Source organism: Megalops cyprinoides, chromosome 3 (assembly GCF_013368585.1).
Source record: "Megalops cyprinoides isolate fMegCyp1 chromosome 3, fMegCyp1.pri, whole genome shotgun sequence".
Lineage (NCBI taxonomy): Eukaryota > Metazoa > Chordata > Actinopteri > Elopiformes > Megalopidae > Megalops > Megalops cyprinoides.
In genome coordinates, this window is record NC_050585.1 from 17,603,284 (window position 1) to 17,624,442 (window position 21,159).

General features: G+C 41.2%; 1 protein-coding gene across 1 annotated transcript in view; it reads right to left on the reverse strand.

Annotated features, from left to right (window-relative positions):
• The window catches only part of trpc6a (transient receptor potential cation channel, subfamily C, member 6a), a 30,377-nt gene that overhangs the window by 2,198 nt on the left and 7,020 nt on the right, over nt 1–21,159 (reverse strand). Inside the window, exons 2-9 of the mRNA XM_036523655.1 lie at nt 17,271–18,036; nt 14,218–14,403; nt 13,439–13,603; nt 12,694–12,910; nt 7,931–8,158; nt 6,804–7,068; nt 3,984–4,179; nt 1,077–1,280 (exon numbers count right to left, since the gene is read on the reverse strand). Coding sequence (XP_036379548.1) covers nt 1,077–1,280; nt 3,984–4,179; nt 6,804–7,068; nt 7,931–8,158; nt 12,694–12,910; nt 13,439–13,603; nt 14,218–14,403; nt 17,271–18,036 — 2,227 coding nt within the window. The remainder of the gene's footprint in view (nt 1–1,076; nt 1,281–3,983; nt 4,180–6,803; nt 7,069–7,930; nt 8,159–12,693; nt 12,911–13,438; nt 13,604–14,217; nt 14,404–17,270; nt 18,037–21,159) is intronic.

Consider the following 21,159-nt stretch of genomic DNA (forward strand, 5'->3'; position numbering starts at 1 on the left):
CTTGGGTCAGCTATCAAAGCACACTGTCTAAACCAGCCATTAGCAATCACCTTTGCTGGAGTAAACATTTCTAAACATTCCTAACCCATCAGATCTAAACAGACCTCAAGCACCTCATCCCATAAGTTTTTTCCCCCTAGTTACTGTTTGTATTGACTCATCTGACCAGAAGGGGGAGCCTTTAACCATAATACTTGTCATATTGCTGTTTGGAGCCACAGACAGGTGTTCTTAATGACTAACTCAAAGCACGGATTAATGCATGCATGTAATATGGCATATACTAGAAATATAAATTCTTACCAGGCCCCTGACTTATTGTTTCAGTGTTCCTTTATCATGCAAGCTATTTTTATCATAGAAAGCACATTGGATTGGTGTGTTACTGTTATTTTTTACATTGGTGACCTGAATAGCTCTCATTACATGCACTCTCTTTTTATAGTTTGAGTACACCACACAGATGAGTGTGGGTTAAGCGCTGTGCTACAACCATAGTTCCCTACCTGCAACCATCAACGTTCAAGCCCACCATATATGCCCCCATATACTACTATATGTTCATTATTTGTCTGCTTAGTCCACATCCTTCCCAGGGAGACTCTCATACACCTGGACATGTACCAAAGCAGCAAAGTTTACCTAACATACTTGTGGGTACAGTGGCTGGAGACTATGAATTTTAATATTAGCCTCTGAGTTGCGAGCCCTGTGCTTAAACACTGGGACACACTTTCACCCCCTTGCAGGGTGCCCTTTGGTGAAAAGGGGCGACAGTGTAGCATTGTGGTAAGAGGCGGGGCTCAAAACTGAAAGGTTGCTGGTTCAGTTCCCTGCTAGAGGACTGCTGCTGTGCCCTTGGGAAGGTACTTAACCAACAGTAACTATCCAGCTGTATAAATGGATAATGTGTAAAAAGACTGTAACCTATGTAAGTCACACTGGATAAGAGCATCTGCTAAATGACAATAATGTGAAGGTGAAGGCACACAAACAGGGATCAAAGACATATACAGTCAGCGGCGGGGTGGAGGAGCTGAGGCACAGCGCTCAGGTGGGGAGCGGGCGCAGCTCACCTCGTTCAGCTCGGCGTCGCCCTTCCCGCCCTGTTCCTGTCTGTGCAGCAGAAGCAGCAGGATGTCCCTGATGCGCAGAACCAGGCAGACGATGGACTTGGGGCTTGGGACCAAATTGAAGGGGACAGGAAGTGTCCTCCCCTCCTCAAAGTAGGAGAACCAGAGCTTAGACCTGGCGAACTTCCACTCCACATCAGCATCATCCTGCACTTGGCCACAGTGAGGGAGAGAGAGAGAGAGAGAGAGAGAGAGAGACAGAAAAACAGACAGATACTGCTGTCTTGAGTATGGTGCACTTGTTTGCATTGGAACAACAGCAGACCTGTCATCTGTGAAATGTATTTGTGAATATGTATAAGCGCAAGTTATTGCTTAGTTATGCGTGATCACAAAGTATGGAACATGATAAAACGCATATAATTTTGTGCATCAACTGGAAAAGTATTTTCTCATTTTTCACATACACTATCTTCAGTTCATTTGGAATTCAGAGGAAGCAGGGGGAAAGACATTTGGAGCAGATACATAATCTAAATCCAATTAAGACATCCATAGAAAAGATACTGGGTAATAGAATGGACTATCCGGTTTACCCAGACAGTGTGCAGCTGGGATCGTAAAGTGGAATGTTGAGGACAAAGGAGGGGAGACCAGGAGATATTTTTCAATTGGTACTTTTTCATTCTTTCCTCAGTGTTGACTCTCACTGGAGAATTCAGAGAGTCCAGCAAAGACAGACAATTTTCCTACGGCATTGTGTGGCCCCTGAGTATGGAGGATGAAAGCTGGCTTATTTAAAAATGAATAAATATTTTTTTTCTTTTCTTTTCTTCTTTGTATTTGTTTGTTTTTGTTTGTTTCATTGTTTGTTTTTTTGTGCTATGGACCGTGTATGTGTCCTTAATAAAGCTTTGACGATGATGATGAAATACATGTTTAAATAAATACATAAATAAATGCTGAGAGTATATGCATCAATAAATAATTAAATGTGTATAATAAGTAAATAAATAAGAATATAGACCTTAAATAAATAAATAAGATGAGGAAATATATATATGATCCATATTTATTTATTATCTATTTATTTATTTATTGGGTGGGGTAGGATGCATTAACCATAGAGATTGCAAAAACCCAAGCTTCACAAGTAGTAAAGACAATCTGAGATTTTTATCGGGCCAAAATAAACTATTCCAAAGCCTTTGTTTTTGCATCACAAACTGTCTCCTGCTTCTTAAGGATCTACCACCCACTGTGTTTCTGGGTGACACGATCCTAGCTGATGGTTCTGGTGGACTTGCTACTGCAGAGAAAATGAATAGGCAAAGTCAACACATGCTGGCAAACTAGCTGACTAGCTATGCACTAGCACCTACCATCGAACACCTACAGTATTTAGTTAGATAAAGAGCTGGTACATGATGTTAGTAGTACTATCAAACTAACAGCCCTGGAGTTACAGTTATCGGGTTGGTCCCCCACATTCTGTAGCATTTTAGAGAGCAGGTTTGGAACATTCATGGCAGTACAGCAAATAAAGTCAATCAACATGTTGGTTGCTTATGCCTGGTACACCTAGCCGTATGCAATCGATCAACAGTGAGTAAAAAACAGTTTAGGATGGCCCATGTTTTCAACATATTGGACCAAGAAACACAGGAATAAATGAATGTAGAAATGCAGAAATGAAAATAAAAGAATTTTATTTATGCATTGAATTATGTCTGGATTAATGCATTCATTCATTTATCCATTCATTATTTTTTTAATTAGTCAGCTTTCATCCTCCATGTCCAAATGATTCAGTCAGCCAGAGTACTCTGACAGGGATCTGAGACAAGGATCCAGATGCAGATCAGACCAGGGAAAAGTCTGTGTTTAATGACAGGTCAGAGCCAAAAATTGAGGTCATAAAACAGTCCAAGGTATAAAGTCAAGAGGGTCGGAACACACACAATCAATCCAAAAATCGTGAGGCAAAATCAGAATCCTGGTACAGGCAGAGTTCATCAACAGGGGATCAGATAGGCAAACAGGAACAAAGGCTTGAACAAAACAATATGACAAAGAAGTGGGAAAACAGGGAGGTTTAAATACACAGACTACTGATGACAAAACAGGAAGCGGGTGAGTAGAATGAGACTCAGGTGGTGGGTGTGGCAGGAGGGCGGACCGGCAGGACAGGAGGCGGGATGATGGAGCACACGGCGTCAGTAAACAAAAGCACATGCAAGACAACAACAAACACAAAAATAAAGACACACCCACGAAGACAGACAGGGGAAAACACACAGAACAGGAGGACCTCAGGCGGAGGTGCTGACACACTCGTTCTGAGCACAGACTGAACCCGATGGCTAAAGTTCAGGGGGAGGGCTGCCTGTTTTCCGAATTAGCAAGATGCAGAAACGAAGTAGCTGCATCTCACACAAAATACCAGTACCAGTAGACCAGCATTCCTACAAGTGCCACCTTGCACATTCAGCAAAAGACTGCAAAACAATGCACCACTTTCTACACTAGAGTCAAGCAGTGGCCATCAGATTACAAAACTGCAATCGCAAAGCTTCCTAGTGTAGCTCCTGCCATGCCAACCAATAACAGGCCTCTACAAAAATGCCTGTCAGCAACACAGAATAAAAGTTCTGCTGAGCGCTACAAAAACGACATCAAAAGCTCTTTGCCCCGTCTGTAAGTTTTACGGGCAACAGGTAAGAACCAAAAATATCTTAGATTATCTCACAGCGCAAATCAATTTCCTGTCTCCATATGCAGGTTTGATTAAAATGGCTCTCAATACGTAGAATTACATTCAATTAATTGCATTGGATGTGGCGCCCAAGGACAGAATCTAAGCCTCAGACCATGGCTGACACAGAGGAGTGCAGGCACTGAGGGCATTACCTCGATTTCCTGGAAAGAGCTGTTTATCATGGCGATTAGCATGTTAAGCAGGACGATCACCATCGTGACGTTGTAAACTCCATACAGGACGTAGCCGATGTTTTCAATGAACTTGTGCCCATTGTTAATGACAACAGACTTCACTTCAGAGAGTCCAAATATGGCCCAAAATAATGTCTTGAAGCTTTCTTCAACACTGCACATGAAAGAAAGGGGAAAGAAAAGGGGAGAGTGTTTAATCGCACCCTCTGAAAAGAGAAATGGTTCACACATTTGTGCTGTTATCAGAATGGTGAATAATAATGAGGAATGTGAAAAATACAACACTCTAAAGCATTAACAACTATTGAGTCTATTTTTACCTAAAAGACATCCCGGAAAATGTGGTCTCATGAGTATACATCACTGTATTTTAAATACAAGAAATTTCAAAAGAAAAACGTTTGAACTAAAAAAAAAATTCTAACTGATTTGCTTGTTGCACATACTGGATTGCTGCAATATATGTGCACTTTTCAAAGTCCCTGGCGTGGTTTGTGAATATTTTCTTTATGCAACTCACTGGTGCGTGGCCAGCCAGTAAACAGAAGCAGACTAAGGGAACAGCTTCAGACTGTTGCTGGAGAGGAACTCTCCTCCATATGTACCACATTGGAATATTATTTTGTCGTGAATACAAATGGCGATCGTTTCACAATGAGATCCTTTTTGCTGTTCTCATACGTTTAATATGTGACTGCAGCCTGGAGAGAGGTGCATTTCCCAGGTGCATTTACCACATTCAGTAAATATAAATGCATAATAAATGGCTAACATACAACATGTAAGCTGTGTCAGTCACCCTGGAGAAAAGCCTTTGTCAAAAAAATAAACAAAGTATTACAGATAATGTAATCTCATGCATCTATAGTGAGATTTATTAATAAATTCCCTTCATTATATATTTTAATTTATTTTGACTTACATGGATAATATGACAAAATTGTGTGTGACAATCGTTTATGTATTTTGTATTATGTATATGCCATACGTTTTGACATTTATGAAAACATCCTTTACGTGTATTTCCATTTTGGGTAGCTGGGATTATCATATATTAGCATACTTTCTCTTGAGAGTAGTGACATCCATTCACTGATTTGACCTTGGACACACTAGGAGATGTACCTTTAGACCTTGGAAGAAAATGGGTCTTCAGACTCAGACCCACCAAATCATCTATGGACTCACTTATTGATTTGTTACTCCCTGAGGAATATGCGCTGCAAATGTATTCCTGTTTCGACCTTGCAAAGGCACTGGAGTGATACCAGCAACCACAGAACATAGTGCACACTCTGTACTTTCTCTTTCATCTGAGTTTCAGGAGGTCGGCCAGTCAAGCTCATTTTTGACACGACTGTCAACATGAACATTAAAATCCAAAAGGTTACACTCAGTATTGACTTCTATAGCCGGATTACCATCTGTGTGGGAGTAAAATCTGGATCAAAAAAGTACATGAGGTCTTTCCTGTTCAAATCAGGAATCAGAGACTTAACCAGGACTACAGGCTCTGAGCAGACTATGCTTTTGAAATCAGGGAGAAGACAATATCCTACACTTTCAGTTCAGTTTATTTCAGCTCTAATGCCACCCATTACAGTTTCTTCAGCTGCACTGGATTTCCTCTGAAACCGCAATTTCTCCATTCCTACATACTGTGCTGTCAACATGTCCAAGCTCATTTGCTTTACTGACCAAAGCAACTGTTCACGATAACGTGTAATATTACCTCATTGCTCCAAAAATAGTTCAAGCTATTAATATGTTGTAGACTACGCTAAAAAAAATCTCAAAGACCTCTGAAAACAAAACAGTATTTTTTAAACTGTCATTTTCTGTGGTTCTTTCACCAAATAAATTATTCAATTGATTCAAGTAAGGGCACTTTAACTGAATGGATATAGCTGTAGACAATTCACTGACATGGAATTTGTGATATTGACCCCCAAGTCTGGTTTCCTTTGACAGGTTTTTTGTAAACTGCTAACAAAATTTAACCCCATTTTGCAATTAAGATTTTCTCCTTTAATTTGGGCAACAATGAGTTAACCCTTCCTGCTATTGATCTCCCCAGGTGATTAAATGGTGTACATCATTATAGAACAGACCTTACAGAGGAGATGAGTAAGAGTGTTTTTCCACCACAGTGCAGATGAATTCTCACAACATGAAAAAAAAAACGCTGCCTTCACACACAAGGTTTGCCCGATTGGCCTTCCCAAAGACAAACCTCCATGAATCAGCTCGACGGCAATGCCATCGATTATCCACAACATCCCCCGCTTCTGACCCAACCAGCTGATTTATTTCACTTTGTGCAGCAGGATTCACATTCATTTTCTGGTTCAGCAATAACCCCCAGGATCTAAAGGCGTCATTTCATACACACACAGGGTGGGGGTGGAATGTGTGTGTGTGTGTTTGGAGGAGGTGGGGGGAGGGGCGGGTCATGAATCACGGTTCATCATGGTCTAACATTCATAATGTGCAGACATGTCCTTATTGTATACAATAAAGGGACATTTACCATGGTGACCATGGTAACCAAAGGGATTTCCAGTGGCCAAGTGTATTTTCACCATTTGCACTTTTTCATGCTGTACAGCACCACTGTTTAAGTTCCCCATTGTTCTCAGCAATGAATAAGGACCACCAGCATATTTCATATATTCCTAAAATCTGTTGTGACATTTTTAACTGCTACACACTGTCACCAAAGGCACATGTTTAGGCTACACCACCTCACCATTGGTGCACCTGCCATCACACACTCACGTTGTAAAGGCGTCGTTCTGCTTGGCTCCCAGGTAGTACGAGTAGAGGTTGAACATTCCGATCATGAAGGCCACGAAGACCATGATAAAAATCACCATGAACTTGAAGATGTCTTTCACTGTCCTCCCCAGCGAGATCTGCAGGGGTCCGAAACTCTCATTGGCGGGCAGGATGTACGCGATCCGGGAGAAGCTTAGGACCACAGCAATGGCGTACAGGCCCTCTGAAATGAGCTGTGGGTCCGACGGAAGCCATTTGATGCGTGCTGTGACAGAAAAAAGAGATGCTGTCATTTCCATCATGGTGAAAACCCAGAAAAGCCCAAATTCCAGTGTTAAAGCACATTCCTCTGGCTTTTAATATCCTACAGCCCGCGCTCACTAGTACACAAGGGAATTATAGTTTATCTAAATAGCTTTCATTTATCTCCCTGCTGATTAATGTTTTTCCAGCATCCTAATGCTGTAATTGGATGGGGTGGAAAACAATTTGAGCCGAATCTTGGAAATAATTATATTATAATAACATAAGATAATCTGGTATGTGTTCATGGTTTCTTCATTGTGTCCACTGCAACTCTCATACAAAGTCAAAAATTCATTGTTCCATCTTATACTTCCACAGTTTTATTGTCCCTCACTCTCTAAAGGTCCTCCGTTATCACTCAGATGCATAAGTACAGACTCTAAATGCTCAGCTAAGCTTTAGATTTATTCCAATTTTTGTATGGTAAGATGGTTTGTGCCTTACTGTGTGGAATTTGAATTTCTATCCATTTAAGCATATCGCTGGAAGCTTGCTGACAGTCAGATGGGACATGACAAGCTTTATTATGTTTTGGCAGAATCAAAGTGGCAAGTGAGAAGACTTAAACTTGGAATGTGCAAAGATTTTAAAAAATCTGCAGTCTTCTTACAGGTAATAAATCTCCTAGTTTACAGTAGGAGCATCTTCAGGCACTGCAATACGTGGGAGTATCTCAGCATTTCAAATACACTTGATTCATACAAAATAACTTATTCAAAAGCATTGTAAATTGTTACAGAGATCCGTAGGTATTATCAATAGTGTCTCTCTTTCACCACATCCTTAACTAATTATAAAATATCTTTTACCGTTGCACTCACCCAGCCTGTAGTACTCTATCTCGAGGGGCAAGGTTATGTTCGACAGGTCTGTATAGTGCTTGTCCACATAGCTCTGTGCTAAGTGCGCATGCCAAAAGGCCATGAACCTTGCAATGAATGATGCCACAAAAATAGCCAGCATTCCAAAGTCCAGCAAGTTCCAAGGTTCCAGCAGATATTCCCGAGGCCCCTGGGACCAGATCTCCTTGCATTCTGCCCAGATCATCCCTAAAAAAGAATGAGATTTATGAGTACAATCCAAGTCAACATTAGAATTGCCTATTTACAAATCATTTTTTCAAAATGCTAAAAACTGAAAGATTTTATTATGCCACTGAAAGATTTATTTTCATGCCCTCTTGTATGAAATTGCCCACCATGAATTTAATTTCTGTCTATTGAATGATGCTGGATTACTGAATTGCATGTTTTTGTTAATGGGGAAGTTAGAGGTATTCCCTCATAAGAACGGTCTGGTTGCAGAATGTCAATGAGGAAAGGTCTTGCCATGGCACCAGAAGGGGTGACACAGAGGGGACAGGTGCTGTGTTTGGGACACACCAACTGTTGTCCGTTCAGCACTCCAAGACTTCAGACAGTGCCAGTCCTGTTCACAGGAGGGATGCAGGGCCTCAGACAGCAGTGAATGTACTCACAGCAGCACCGAAGGATCTCGGACAGCAGTGAATGTACTCACAGCAGCACCGAAGGACCTCAGACAGCACAGGCCCTGCTCACAGGCATGGCAGAAGCTGCAGCTCATTACTAATCATGGAAGTTATTGTTTGTTGCCTCACATGTGGGCTGTAAAAAGTCACATTTCTGGGACATTTCTGGGTGGTGCTCTGAGAGCAGCCATTGTGCAGCTCACTTAATGCCATGCTAACCCTTCAAGTTCTGGCTTCGTTTTGTTGTTTTCTTTGCTTGTGCTCAATTTGATGATATACAGTTTACTTACTTGCTTTACCAACTCAGCAGGGAACACAAATGGTTTGACATTTTGTCACTGTCACATGTTTTCTATCTGGTGCGAGCACACTGATGACCACTGGTCTGAGGCACTTACAATGAGATGTTAAGGTCTACTATGAAGCCATGCTCACGTCCGGGTGGAATTTTTGCTCGCACAGTGACACTAGATGACTGGCCCAAGCAGTGTACACTGTTGCGAGAGAGAGCTCTCATTTTACGCAGACAGGTTAAACCTGCATCTGTGCGACAGGGATGGATTTCACTCCCACCTGAGCTTCTTCATCACTGTCAGGAAGACATCACCGCAGACAAATGTATTGTGATTCAGATGTTTGGCTGAGTCTTTTAATAATGCTGTCTGTCTCTGACTGTAACATTATAAAGCTAGAAATTGAATATTCTTCCTCTGATGCAGTTTGAGCTGTTGCGTGAAATTATCTGTGACACTGAAGTGCATACTATAGACTCCAACTGTTCACATCTGTTTTTGCATAGGAAAATTACAGTCTGACATGGATATTGTCCTTCTGCCCAATTTTATAATATATTAGGTTTTTTTTCATGGGTCCATGCTTCCTATGAACATTTTCCCAGTCATTGGGGGAACGGCTACATTCTAAAATCCCATTTATTTTCATCACAATTTCCATATGTGGAATGGAATAGCAGATAGCAAAAGAAAAAACTCATACCTCCAGGCACATGTATACCACAGCATTACCGTTTGTCTGTTGTGACAGATGTTGGGGGGAAGGATGGGGTTATATTCTGACAAAGATGCAGAGTTAATTTAAGCACAGCAGTGTGGGAACGACATGTTATCAGAGAGAAGCAAGCTAACATGGCGAGGGGAAAAAAGATATGGACACAGACTTCCTAGTTTGGAGATATTTATGTTCAATTTGCATAAAATTGGCCCGTTTGATATGTAGCCCTAAATGGAAGTGCAGACAGGTCAGGCAGCCCATTAATGCGTTGTTTTGGACACTTGCTTCACAGAGGTACTTAGACAGCTAGATTTGTTTATGCAAATGATGCACATCTCTCCAGGGTGGAATGCTGCTCCAAAATCCTCCCAAAAATGCATGGTGAAGAGAACCTTCCATAACAACATGTGGGGGGCCTGTCCATATTTTGCAAGGACAAACAGCTGATTTCCCAGACTTACAGCAGCTTCTATCATAAGGAACATCTCATAATTACATTTCAAAGCAAAAGGACATCATTCTCAAAAAGACAGGAAGTAATGTTTTTGAATGTAAGCTCTAAAATTTAGAAAGAAAAAGCATGTTACTCTTCTACTCTGTGTGTGTGTGTGTGTGTGTGTGTGTGTGTGTGTGTGTGTGTGTGTGTGTGTGTGTGTGTGAATATAGACTGATTCTAACACAGTGGGCCCTGCCTTGGGCTTTGATAACCCAAGCATAGGCACACAGGTTTTCACAAGGCCACCCAACCCATGAACTACTCAATAAATCATACTCACCATCATACAAGTTTAGCTGAAATATATCATGGGTATTAAATTTTTGTATATGTGTATATGTATATTTGCATATGTTGCCATGGAGCCATTCCAAATTTCTCTATTTGAAACAAAAGTTTATTATTATCATTCATAAGAGCTTTGCAGAGACTTGGAGATTGCTGTTGATTTCTGCGTATGTTTCTGTATGTTTCTGTGTGAAATACTTCAACTGGGAGCATCATGCACTTGTATATCCAAATGACTCCTTAGCCAAGTGTTTAATCAAATCGAAATTGGACTCTATACAAAGCAAAATTAAACATGTATCCTCATAAATGTATATCCCTATAGTTCGACAGCCCCTTTGTCTTACTACATTTCCATCATCAAAGCTTTTTATGTCATGTGATGGCCTCAGACTTACTTAAATTATGTCCCCATTACTTAAATACATGCCTTACCTATTCCCAACATATGGAGATATCAAGTTGGGTTCTGTTTTTATGTCTTATCATAACATTATGCATATGTCTGCTGTGTAGATCACAAATATACATGCAAATCATTCTGTACATGACTAATGATCATACTATCAAAGTGTTTTCTCAGAACACAGTCAAGCCAGACAGTTTACAGGCTTTACAGGCCACGTTTTGTAACTATTTCCATCACTAAGATGACTCACTCTAGTGTGTTATACCACTTTAATTAACAACATAATTTTAATGTAACTGGTTTTGAGGGCCAGATTCCGTCTGTCAGCTATGCCCTTAACCCTTTGCGCTCTTTGTTTTTCTTTTCTATTGATTTTTTGTGGTTGTCAAACTAACAATGATGAAACAACTGCTTGATTCATTGATGTTAGATTAGATGTTAGAATATGGGACGACTAAGAGGAAAACATTGGGGATTATTTAGATGGACCTCACAGCCACAGTCTGTGACGCAAATTGACCAGATGTTTCAAATGAATGAAAGGGGTTGACCAAGTGTGAGTGGATAAACCATGCAACCTTTTGCACTGTCCTTAAGATTGCACATAGCAAAATCACTGACTGTGCATTTTGAAGGGTCTGAAAATTATTGTGTGCTGTCTATTGTGACTCAATCATGAATCTGAGCAGACAAAATGTCTGGATGTAATCTGCAAATGTGGCTACTTGTGCTGATTATGGATTATGACATTGAATTTCTGTAAATAATCATCTGCTTTAATTAGTGTTTTGTGTTTTCAGAGATTTAATGTGTGGGTGTAAATTGTGATGCAGTCATGTTTTGAATGTCAATGTCAATGTCAAGTTTATTGCTGCAGGGGAGTGTTTTAGAAGTATAATGAAGACACAACGGCATCTGCTTCCACTCCACATAAAAATCTCCTCCCAGCCTGTAAGTTGTCTGCTGATTCTCCTTAGAAGATAATTCATGCCATAGGCCATAACTCAAGTCAATGTATCAAATTCCTTATGAGGCCAGTGGGGAAGATTTGCAATGTAATCACTATGGTGTCTGTCCTTAAATTAAAAATAGCAAGCTTTATTTCAATATTTACAATATTAACAACAAATATTGTGCAGGAATGAAGAACTGTAACACAAGGACAGTGTTACAGCACTTCAGCTGAATGTTCCCCTTTGGTACTGAATAAATGAGATGCAATTTGATTAGTTCATAGTGCCCTTTTCCTCTGAAATTTACATCAATAAAGCATAATTGGGGACAGTACAAAGTCAACTGGCATATTTGTATGCGCATGTCACTTTTAAAAAAATCATGATTTCAATAGATAATTAAGCACTAAGAGCCAAAGTGAACTTGAACTGAGTTTGAATACATCCCTTTTTAAAAGCAAAATGGTGTGTTCTTATGTAGACATGACCACAACTTTTCAACTTTCACAACTTTTCAGGTCTTTTTCAGTGTTGTAAGTCTGCTGAAGCTCTGTGCAATCCTCATGCCACAGGTAGCTTTCTGTTTCATTTAGTTCTATTTCATGACCTACTCAAAGCTGAACGCAGATGCATGCCAGAGGCAAGCCACTGTATTATGTATAAATAATATCTGGTTAGACCTCTGATCTGCTTTTGCTTGAGGACTGGGGTCTTACATTGATGTCATACCCTGTCATTTTGTGGTTCAAAGGTATACTTTGGACCATTTCAACAACATTAATTAGACATTTATGCTATGTTTTACATCATCTCATGCAAAAGCAGATCATTAACTTGATAAAGCATGCAAGCACAGTCACAATTGACAGAGCATGATCCCCCTTAACCAATAAAATAATGTAGATTAGTGGAATAAAGATCACACTCAGGTAACTGACCTATGACCCAGGAAATGATTAGCATCTCCATCCAGGTGAAGGGGGTAGTCTTCATGCGGAACAGCTGCATGGGGTGGTCATGGGTTGTCATGTTAGGCAGCAGCTTCGTGCCGTCGAAGCGGTCTGCAGCATTCATGACAAGGAGGCCCAGGAAGATGGTGAAGGAGGCCGCATGGGCCACGAATTTCAGGAAGGGGCCACGCATGATCTTTCCCAACTGAAAAACACCGGGGAAAAAAGTTTCAAGAATAGCCATTAAGAAATGAGCACTATCATATTTGTGTCACCTGTTGGAAAGCAGGGGCAAAGATTGAGCTGATTGCCATATTATCATTCAAATTTCTAGCTTTGGTTTCAAGTTTTGACACAGCTGATCAAAGCAAGATTGTTTGCACTGATTTCATTTATGTCTGTGCTGCATTAAAGCTCTTTTTAAGAGCATTTTTATTGTAGTTTTTTGCTGTTGCCATGGTACTGTAAATATTTCAATTTTCAGTGAATCAGCTAACTCAAGTACTTCATATTAGTATTAATAGTAACAGTAAATAGTTATGATGATAGAAAATAGTAATGAATCAGCATCATCATCTTATTACACTTGATGAAAAGCATAGCATGGAGTATGCCATTAGCAGGAGCTGATGGAGTGAAACCAGGTCAGGCTGGTCTCACGTATTGAAAAAGAATGTGATGGGTTGAAGGTTATATTAAAGCCTGCATGTTAACCCCACTCAGGGAGGCTGACCTTGCTACAAGGTGCAATCCAGTATACCATGGCCAGGAAGGGGAGCCCGATGGCCACGCCCAGCACCACCAGGAACTTGATGGCCATGGTCTGCTGCCGGAGGCCAGACAGGTTCTCATACCAGATGGAGAGGAGCTGCTGCTGACAGTTGGGATGGGCTACAAACTGCGTGAGAGGGGGAAAGGGTTGGGAAGACACTGGGTGAGAGGGTTGCCAGAGGAGCCAGCAGGCCTCAAAACTTCAGCTGTTTGTTTATCCAATTTACACTGAGTGTGTAGTCCTAAGGCTATCCTCATCGAGTGTTCCTCCCACACGACTAACAGTAACTAACATGACTAACAGTAAATACAATACTGTTGTTACTGTTCTTTTGTTTGAGGTCACATTCAAAATAAGACCATGTAGAACACCTGCAGGGATACGACTCTGTGTGAACGTATCTGCAACGTTCAGGTCTGTCAGCTGAGATTTCTGAACAGCTCTGTAGTCATACTTTAAAGAATTTTGTACTTTACCAGTTTATGTTGATTGTGTTCATGCACAGTATTTATTTATTTTTCTTAAACTTGAGGGCCAAATGTAAGGGAGTAGATGTTTTTTTCTGATTCTTACAACAAATCTTTTCATTCATTAAATAAGTACTAAACCTGTGAGAGAGAAGATATTTAAAAAAAAAAATCTCCACTCAACTGTGTATGTTAGATGTATGGGCAGAGTGCAATGTGGTTACACTGAATGGTATCACAGTGATCGTGATTTCCATGGGCTCACAAGCTTACCTTTTTTAGCTCGTATTTTATGGCAAGTTTTAACCGGATAAGGCTTGGTCGCCCTGGCATCTCACAGCTCTGACTCGAGTCAACGTCTCCATTCAAAATGGCCTCCACTTCCTCCGTGTTCCGACACAAGTCCAAAAGTCCCACCACAAAGTCTTTGCATTGCATAGAGAGTTTCTTATAGTCATTCTGAGGAGAATTGGGATGGGAAATTAAAATCAGTCACAGGGACCAGTTAAAATCCAATTAAAAGGCCAGAGAAGACATCACAATGTGGAATGGTGATAGGTTCACCTCCACATAATTAAAGGCAAACTACTGAGCTGCTGTTGAGATGTTGACCTAAAACTACTGGAAACCTGTTGACGGTAGTATAAAGAGTTTTGGGATACAGGGTCAAGCTTGTCTCTACACTCTTCCTCCCAGAGGAGTGTGGATTCAAAGACACCGGTAGCCTCGGTCAGCACTCATCCTGAGTGAAAGGCCCTGCCTCCACTGGACTCTGTGCTGAAGCTGAATTTTTTCCCCTGATGTTTGTGTCTGGTTGTGATGGCTTTTACTTGGATGCGCTGTGTCCATCCCCACAGAGGCATGCTGCAGCTTTCTTAAACACACTCAGTCTAACCCATCTAAGCCCTTCTCCCCATTCTCAGAGCAATAAGAAAACACAAGGCACGCAAGATATCAGCAAACAAGGACTTGTTCATGTCAGTACAAGTGTAGTCAGCATAACAAACATAACAAATTGATTATGAGTGTTTACCTGAAATGTGTCCAAACCACACACTGAAACGCTGCAACACATTCAAACCAGAACAGCATGTAAATCCAAGTCTGAAACATATTGTGCTGATAACTGAAACAAACGTGTCTGGGGTTTCAACACCCACTTCTCAGCACTCACATTATACACCCACACTCCTCCAAAACTAGCTGAACAATACTCTGCCTGTGTTACATCTGAACTCCCCTGTACTCTCCAACATGCATAACTTATATCTTACTCAACACACTGAGAGTAGCAGAATCCTAAGGATCTGGTATGTGTGTATGTATGTATGTATATATATATATATATATATATATATATATATATACATAGCATCTAATTAAGACTTCCATTCTCGATGTTGTAATTATTTCAAGACTTCAAATTAAATCTGCTGTGATCCCTTCCTCCACCAACTTATTCTGTGCATATTATCTTCCATTTGAATACATCTCTTTATGTAGAAATTCAATGCATTCCAGATACAGTAGGAGAATATTTCAGCCTCTGTATTACACTTCTGACTCTTCTCAACAAAAAGAAAGATTTCAATGCTCAGAATCAACCACTTCTGTTGTAAAACATTCTGCTTCACACTTTGTTAGTTTTGAGACCTTCTTTTAGAGCACCATTATTAAAGCCACCATTATACATTGAAATATAATGTTTTAAATATACATACCTTTAACATCGGTAAAACTGAATAATAAAAGACTAATTGTTTTTAGGCTTTTTCCCCTTTTCACCCAGTTTGGAATCACCAATCACACAGGTGGCTCTTACATTTGCACATCCCCTGTGCTTGCACAGGAGCACTGAAACAAGGCACATGCAATCCTCCCATACACTCACACTTTTTTCACCCCACACATCCCACAGCGCATTACAGTGGGGCACACAGCATTTGGAGGATGGACAGATGCTAACTGACAAGCACATTAGTTGACTAGGCCACTTGGGAGCCCTTGTGCTGACAAATTACGAAATGTCTGATTCCAAATTGTAGAATGTATACTATACGTGTATAGTGTATACAATATAGATTATAAAATATAGATGAAGGTCCATAGAATTGAAAAAATATTACTACTATTATTTTATATGAAAAATTCAAAATTGACATTAAAAATGTTTCTCTTTTTTTTAAAATATTTGAATCTTGGCTTGAATTACGTTTTAATTTGGCTATCACTCAGCCATACGTGTATGTTACATGGCTGTGATTACAGTGAAAACCTCTCATATTTAAAATCTGTGAAAAAAGCTCTTTGTGACCCTGTGATTTTGTGAAGTTAAATGCGAGGGTGGAGAATGGATGTGTTTGGACACGGAGGCCGGCTCTTTTAAATTCATATATTCGACACCTATTTACTTTGAGTTTGTGATTTTGGGGAATTGTGGCTGAGAGGCATATCCTGAAAGCCAGATAAACAGCTATTTTAGACCTACAGCAAACATTAATTATTCATGAAGTTAAGGGCAGGGGACGGTACCGCAGTAGGTGCTTGCTGGTGGGAGTGAGAGCTGCTGAGTAAAAACGTACGAGAATGTTCCTGGACCATACAACAATGTGGCTGCTGGAAGGTCAATTTATGTATACAGCTGCTGGCGTCCTCCATTGTCTCCTGGGAGATGCCATCTCTGTACCACTGCCCCTGCTAGTTTGCTTGACATTAAACAAACTGTTTCTAAAAAAATTCTCTGGCACAACTTCTGGAAAGTCACTTAACTGCACTACTGTCATTTGTGATTGTCAAGCTATTATCCTGAAGCAAGCAAAATGGCCACACGCTGACAAGCGAAATGGTTTCTCAATTGTCTTGTACCAATCCTCAAGACTTCTAATATATAAAAGGATGCATTCTGATTTGTTTTTGTGAACAAAATTTATCTCAGTATGACACTATATGACTGGGGAATCAGGATTGGAGTATAATTTTCTCAGAAAAAGATTTTATCCTTAAACAATATGACTGTTCTTGGAAACACACATAATGCTGTTAGAAGAAACTGTCAAGAAGATTCTTTGCCTTTAAAACACCACTCTAAAACCACTGTCATCATCTGGTGAGGCTCAAAATGTCCAACACCTTCAGTTAAAATGCATTTAGTTTAGTAAAGGAATTGCAGTGCTTTGTCCACATTTACTGGAAAGCATGTATCAAAATGAAATACACTCAAAGATCTGGTCATTGTTTCCTTCAAAAACAGCTCTGTTAATCAACACTGTGTTCAGAGGGCTGACTTAATTGTAAGTGCTGGTGATCGTTTAAGGGTGGATGCCTACCTTGAATTCTTTCTCAATGTTGGCAAGCACCGCCAGCTCATTGCTGAGCTCCAGAGCCGTCAGCACAGGATCCTCGCTGGAGAGGGAGAGGTAGGCTGGGCTGGCCAGCCCCTTGTAAGCATTGATGCGCGAGCGCGAGTGGCTAAAGGAATCATGCCTCTGGTGGTAGCTGCAGTTATTGCACTTGCAGAAATAGTCGTGCGGCCTCTCGATCCGGGCGCCCTTCCCTAGTAGTATGTGCACGATCTCGTACTCATGGCAATGGGAGGCCAGGATAATGGGCGTGATGTCGTGCGAGAACCGTGTACCGTCCTCGTCGTACGCGAAGAAGTCGTCGTGCATCTCTGCCTGGCTGGGGCTGGCCGTCAGCCTCCTGGTGTCGGCGAAGGCCCGGTGGCCCAGGATGGCCTCCACGATCCGGATGTAGCCTTTGCTGATGGCCAGCAGCAGGGCATCCCCAATTCGGGCCAGGTTGTCCTTCTTCAGCAGGAGCTCAGTCACCTCCAGGTGCTCATTGGCTACAGCCAGCTGCAGTGCATTCTGGCCCATGTAGTCCACGCAGTTGACATTGAGCTCGGGGAGCTCCTCCAGCATCTTGCGAACCACAGGGATGTTGCCGTACTCGGCAGCATCCAGGAAGCGCTCCTCCGTCACAGACAGGCTGTTGGAGCGCGCATTGAACATGTACGCTGGCCCTCGCACTGCTTGCCGCCTGGTCTTTGCCAGAGTCTGCCGTAAGAGCAACTGTCTGTCACTGTTGCTCCGACTGCCAAGAAAAAAAGCCAAACACATATTTCAAAATCATTTTTTGGCCATGGCCAAACTTATACAAAATATATTAATATTGTTTCATTTTGTCCTTTCGGAAATCTTATGCACTGATATGCGTGGCTGCTAGATGCACTTGGGTAGATCTTTGGATTGAGCATGTTTGTACAGTTGAAACTATAACAGTTTTATAGACACTATACACACATAACTGCTACTACAGACACTACAGCTAACTTTGTGTGAACTTGTCTGTCCTTCTTGAAGGGTCTCCCTGCTGGGAATAAAACAACCTGAGATGAAGTAGGTTTGAATTTACATTTTAATCCCATACGATTCCCTTAGGAAAACTGTATGGAGGCCTGACCATCTGCCTTTTGATCATGTTCATCCCCAGGTGAATTCAGGTTATTTACAGTGAACACGTTGTTCCAATTGCATATTGCAGAATTCATACAGTATCAAGATTCTCAAAGGTACAGAGGACACTTTCATTCAAAGACATGATAGAAACCAGGGATACAGCCCTTGTTTGAGTCCTCCAAACTGTTGCACACTCCTGCCCACTCCAAACTGCCTCCTCAGATAAGTTCCATCAAATATTCCTACTGCTTCTAGGCTCACCTTTGAAGGATTTTAGGGTGCAGGTGTATTAGTGCTGAAAATGGTGACTCACATCTCAATGTGTGGAAAGGGTCACAATCAGAAATTTAAGCGACCCTGGATATTAAATTATTGGCTTCCAGCTTGCCATGCCTGTAATTACTGGTATATTTTGCCTTCACAAGCTGGGCTGTCTGAACCACAGACCACCCCCACACTCCTATTAATTACCCTCTTTCTGTGACCTCTCTGCATTTTCTGTCAGAATGAGTCATGCTATTTTATCTTTTTATAGAGAAACTGATGAAGGCAGTGTTTGCAAACTGGAATCTGAGACTGCACAATAGATACCATTTTGCAGCCTTTTTTTCCTTCTAAGGTCTCTATTGCAGCCATGCTAAACAAGTGTTTCTCCATTCTGCAGCAACTTAAAACAGCAGTTTAGAAATTAAATAAATATGACGGTGACCATAAAAGGAACCCTCATAGTCTGTCAAGTCTTGTAAAGAGTGAAAAAACACACACTGCTGTAACTTTAAGGACACTGCATCATTAAGCAGAAAGTTACAAATCAGTCTGCAACAGCTGTATGCACAACGATGCTTTGAAGTAATTTAAGTCTAAAACAGCAGTGTCCATTGGTTTCAGCCAATTACCACAGGCAACGTATTCTACTTGAACACTACCTGGATCATTTCTATCAATAAGATCTTTAAATGATGCAGCTAAGATTTTGTTTTAGAAACATTTGGGTCTCTGAAATCATAAAAAATCGTACAGTAACAAAAGCTAGTTGACACCTACAAAAAAGACATTCGTCATTGACAGCTTTGAACTAAAACAGTCATAATTGTCTAAAGGACGCAACATTCTGCTTATTGTAGCGTTCTGCAGGAGGCAATGCATGGTTTCCTGCTCAGGAATTTATTTTGAGATTTCTAATCCCCAGAAAAACATTCTTAAGTGTGAACAGAATTTCCTAAAACCTGTTCACATCCATGGCATCCTTGCATGACTGTGAAATTAACAACTGTTGGTTCCCTGCTGGAAATCTGCTGTCCTAGGGACAATTATTCTGCGTGAAGGGCTGATTATGGTGTAGACATTTTGGAATGATTGTTGGCTGTTCTTGACATTACATTGATTGTGTTCTAGGAGAAGATAATTATTTATTTATTTGATTGTATTTATTGGACATGAACCATGTACAAGGTTTTAACAAAAATGTTAACACATTCATGTATTACATATCACAGACAGCTACAGTAAAAGCTATATTTGGTATATTTGCTTCTCGTTATGACTTTGAATAATATAAACTATGGTCTAAATAGTGAGGCTTTAGGCAGGCTTTTATTTTCAAAAATCCATTTGTAGTCTCAGGTGTTTGCTTGTCTCTTAACACATTCCAAAATCAGGTCATTTTCACACTGCTCGCGTTTTATATACAGGCTATTTGCAGCTAGCTTCAGAATGAATTCTTTGTTGTGTTGTATGGCATGGCAGGAAAAGGTTGACTCACACAATGTTAATTCAGTCAACTGCAGTTTGTTAGGGGCATTTGCACCATTGGGTTCCACACAGAGGCCAGCTCTGATCCTGCTTCTGAATGCTGCTGACAGAGAGAAACAGGAATTGACCCTCAGGCATTTAAACCTCCCTGAAGAGCTGCAGTAAGAAGAACTATTTCAACTGCCATTGAAAGAGCTTTGTGAAATATGACATACGCCAGCCCTTGGTAAGCTTGATCTCTTGAGAATTGAGGCCAGTTAGGTTTTTTATTTTATTTTTTTTTTTTCATGGTTGCTTAGGTGACATGACGATGACAGGATGTCCTGCATACACAGGCTCGCTGCTTGTGGCTAAGCCCAGCGTCAATGGTGAAAACTCATCTGCCGAGAGCGAGAGAGAGAGAGAGAGAGAGAGGACGGGGCTGTTGCTGGAGTAATGGAGTCTGATCACTATGTTCTCAGTGCACCATTGAGTGGATTGGAGTGCGTCTGCTCTCCTCTGCCTTGTGATTCACCTATGCGAGGCAGCCAAATAGCTCCCTAACACCGCAGATGATGCAGGGCATAAGATGCCATTTTCCTCTAAAGAGGGCTGGATGGACGAGTCAATGTGAGAAGAGGCAGGGTGGCGAGGGGGCACAGGATTGAGTGTGTGTGGGGGGGGCGGGGGTTGGGGGGTTAGATGGCGAGCGAAGTGCCTCGTGAGGGGACAGATGGGCCTGGGGGTGCGCGAGGAGATGAAGCACATGACTGACACCACTGAGAGTCAAAATGAGGGCAAAAAGGGAATTAGTCAAAACTGAAAGGTGTGGAAAACAAAACTGTTCAAGCAGCATGGAAGCTTTTTGCTGGAGTATTTCATTAGCACTGTGTCAATTAGCGGTGCTGGGGCAGCAGTGCAGGGCAGTGGTCAGGGCCCTGGACAAATGACCAGAGTGTTCCAGCTTCAAATCATGCCTGAAACAATACTGTTGTGCCCGGGAGCAAGTTACTCTGCATTGTTTCTA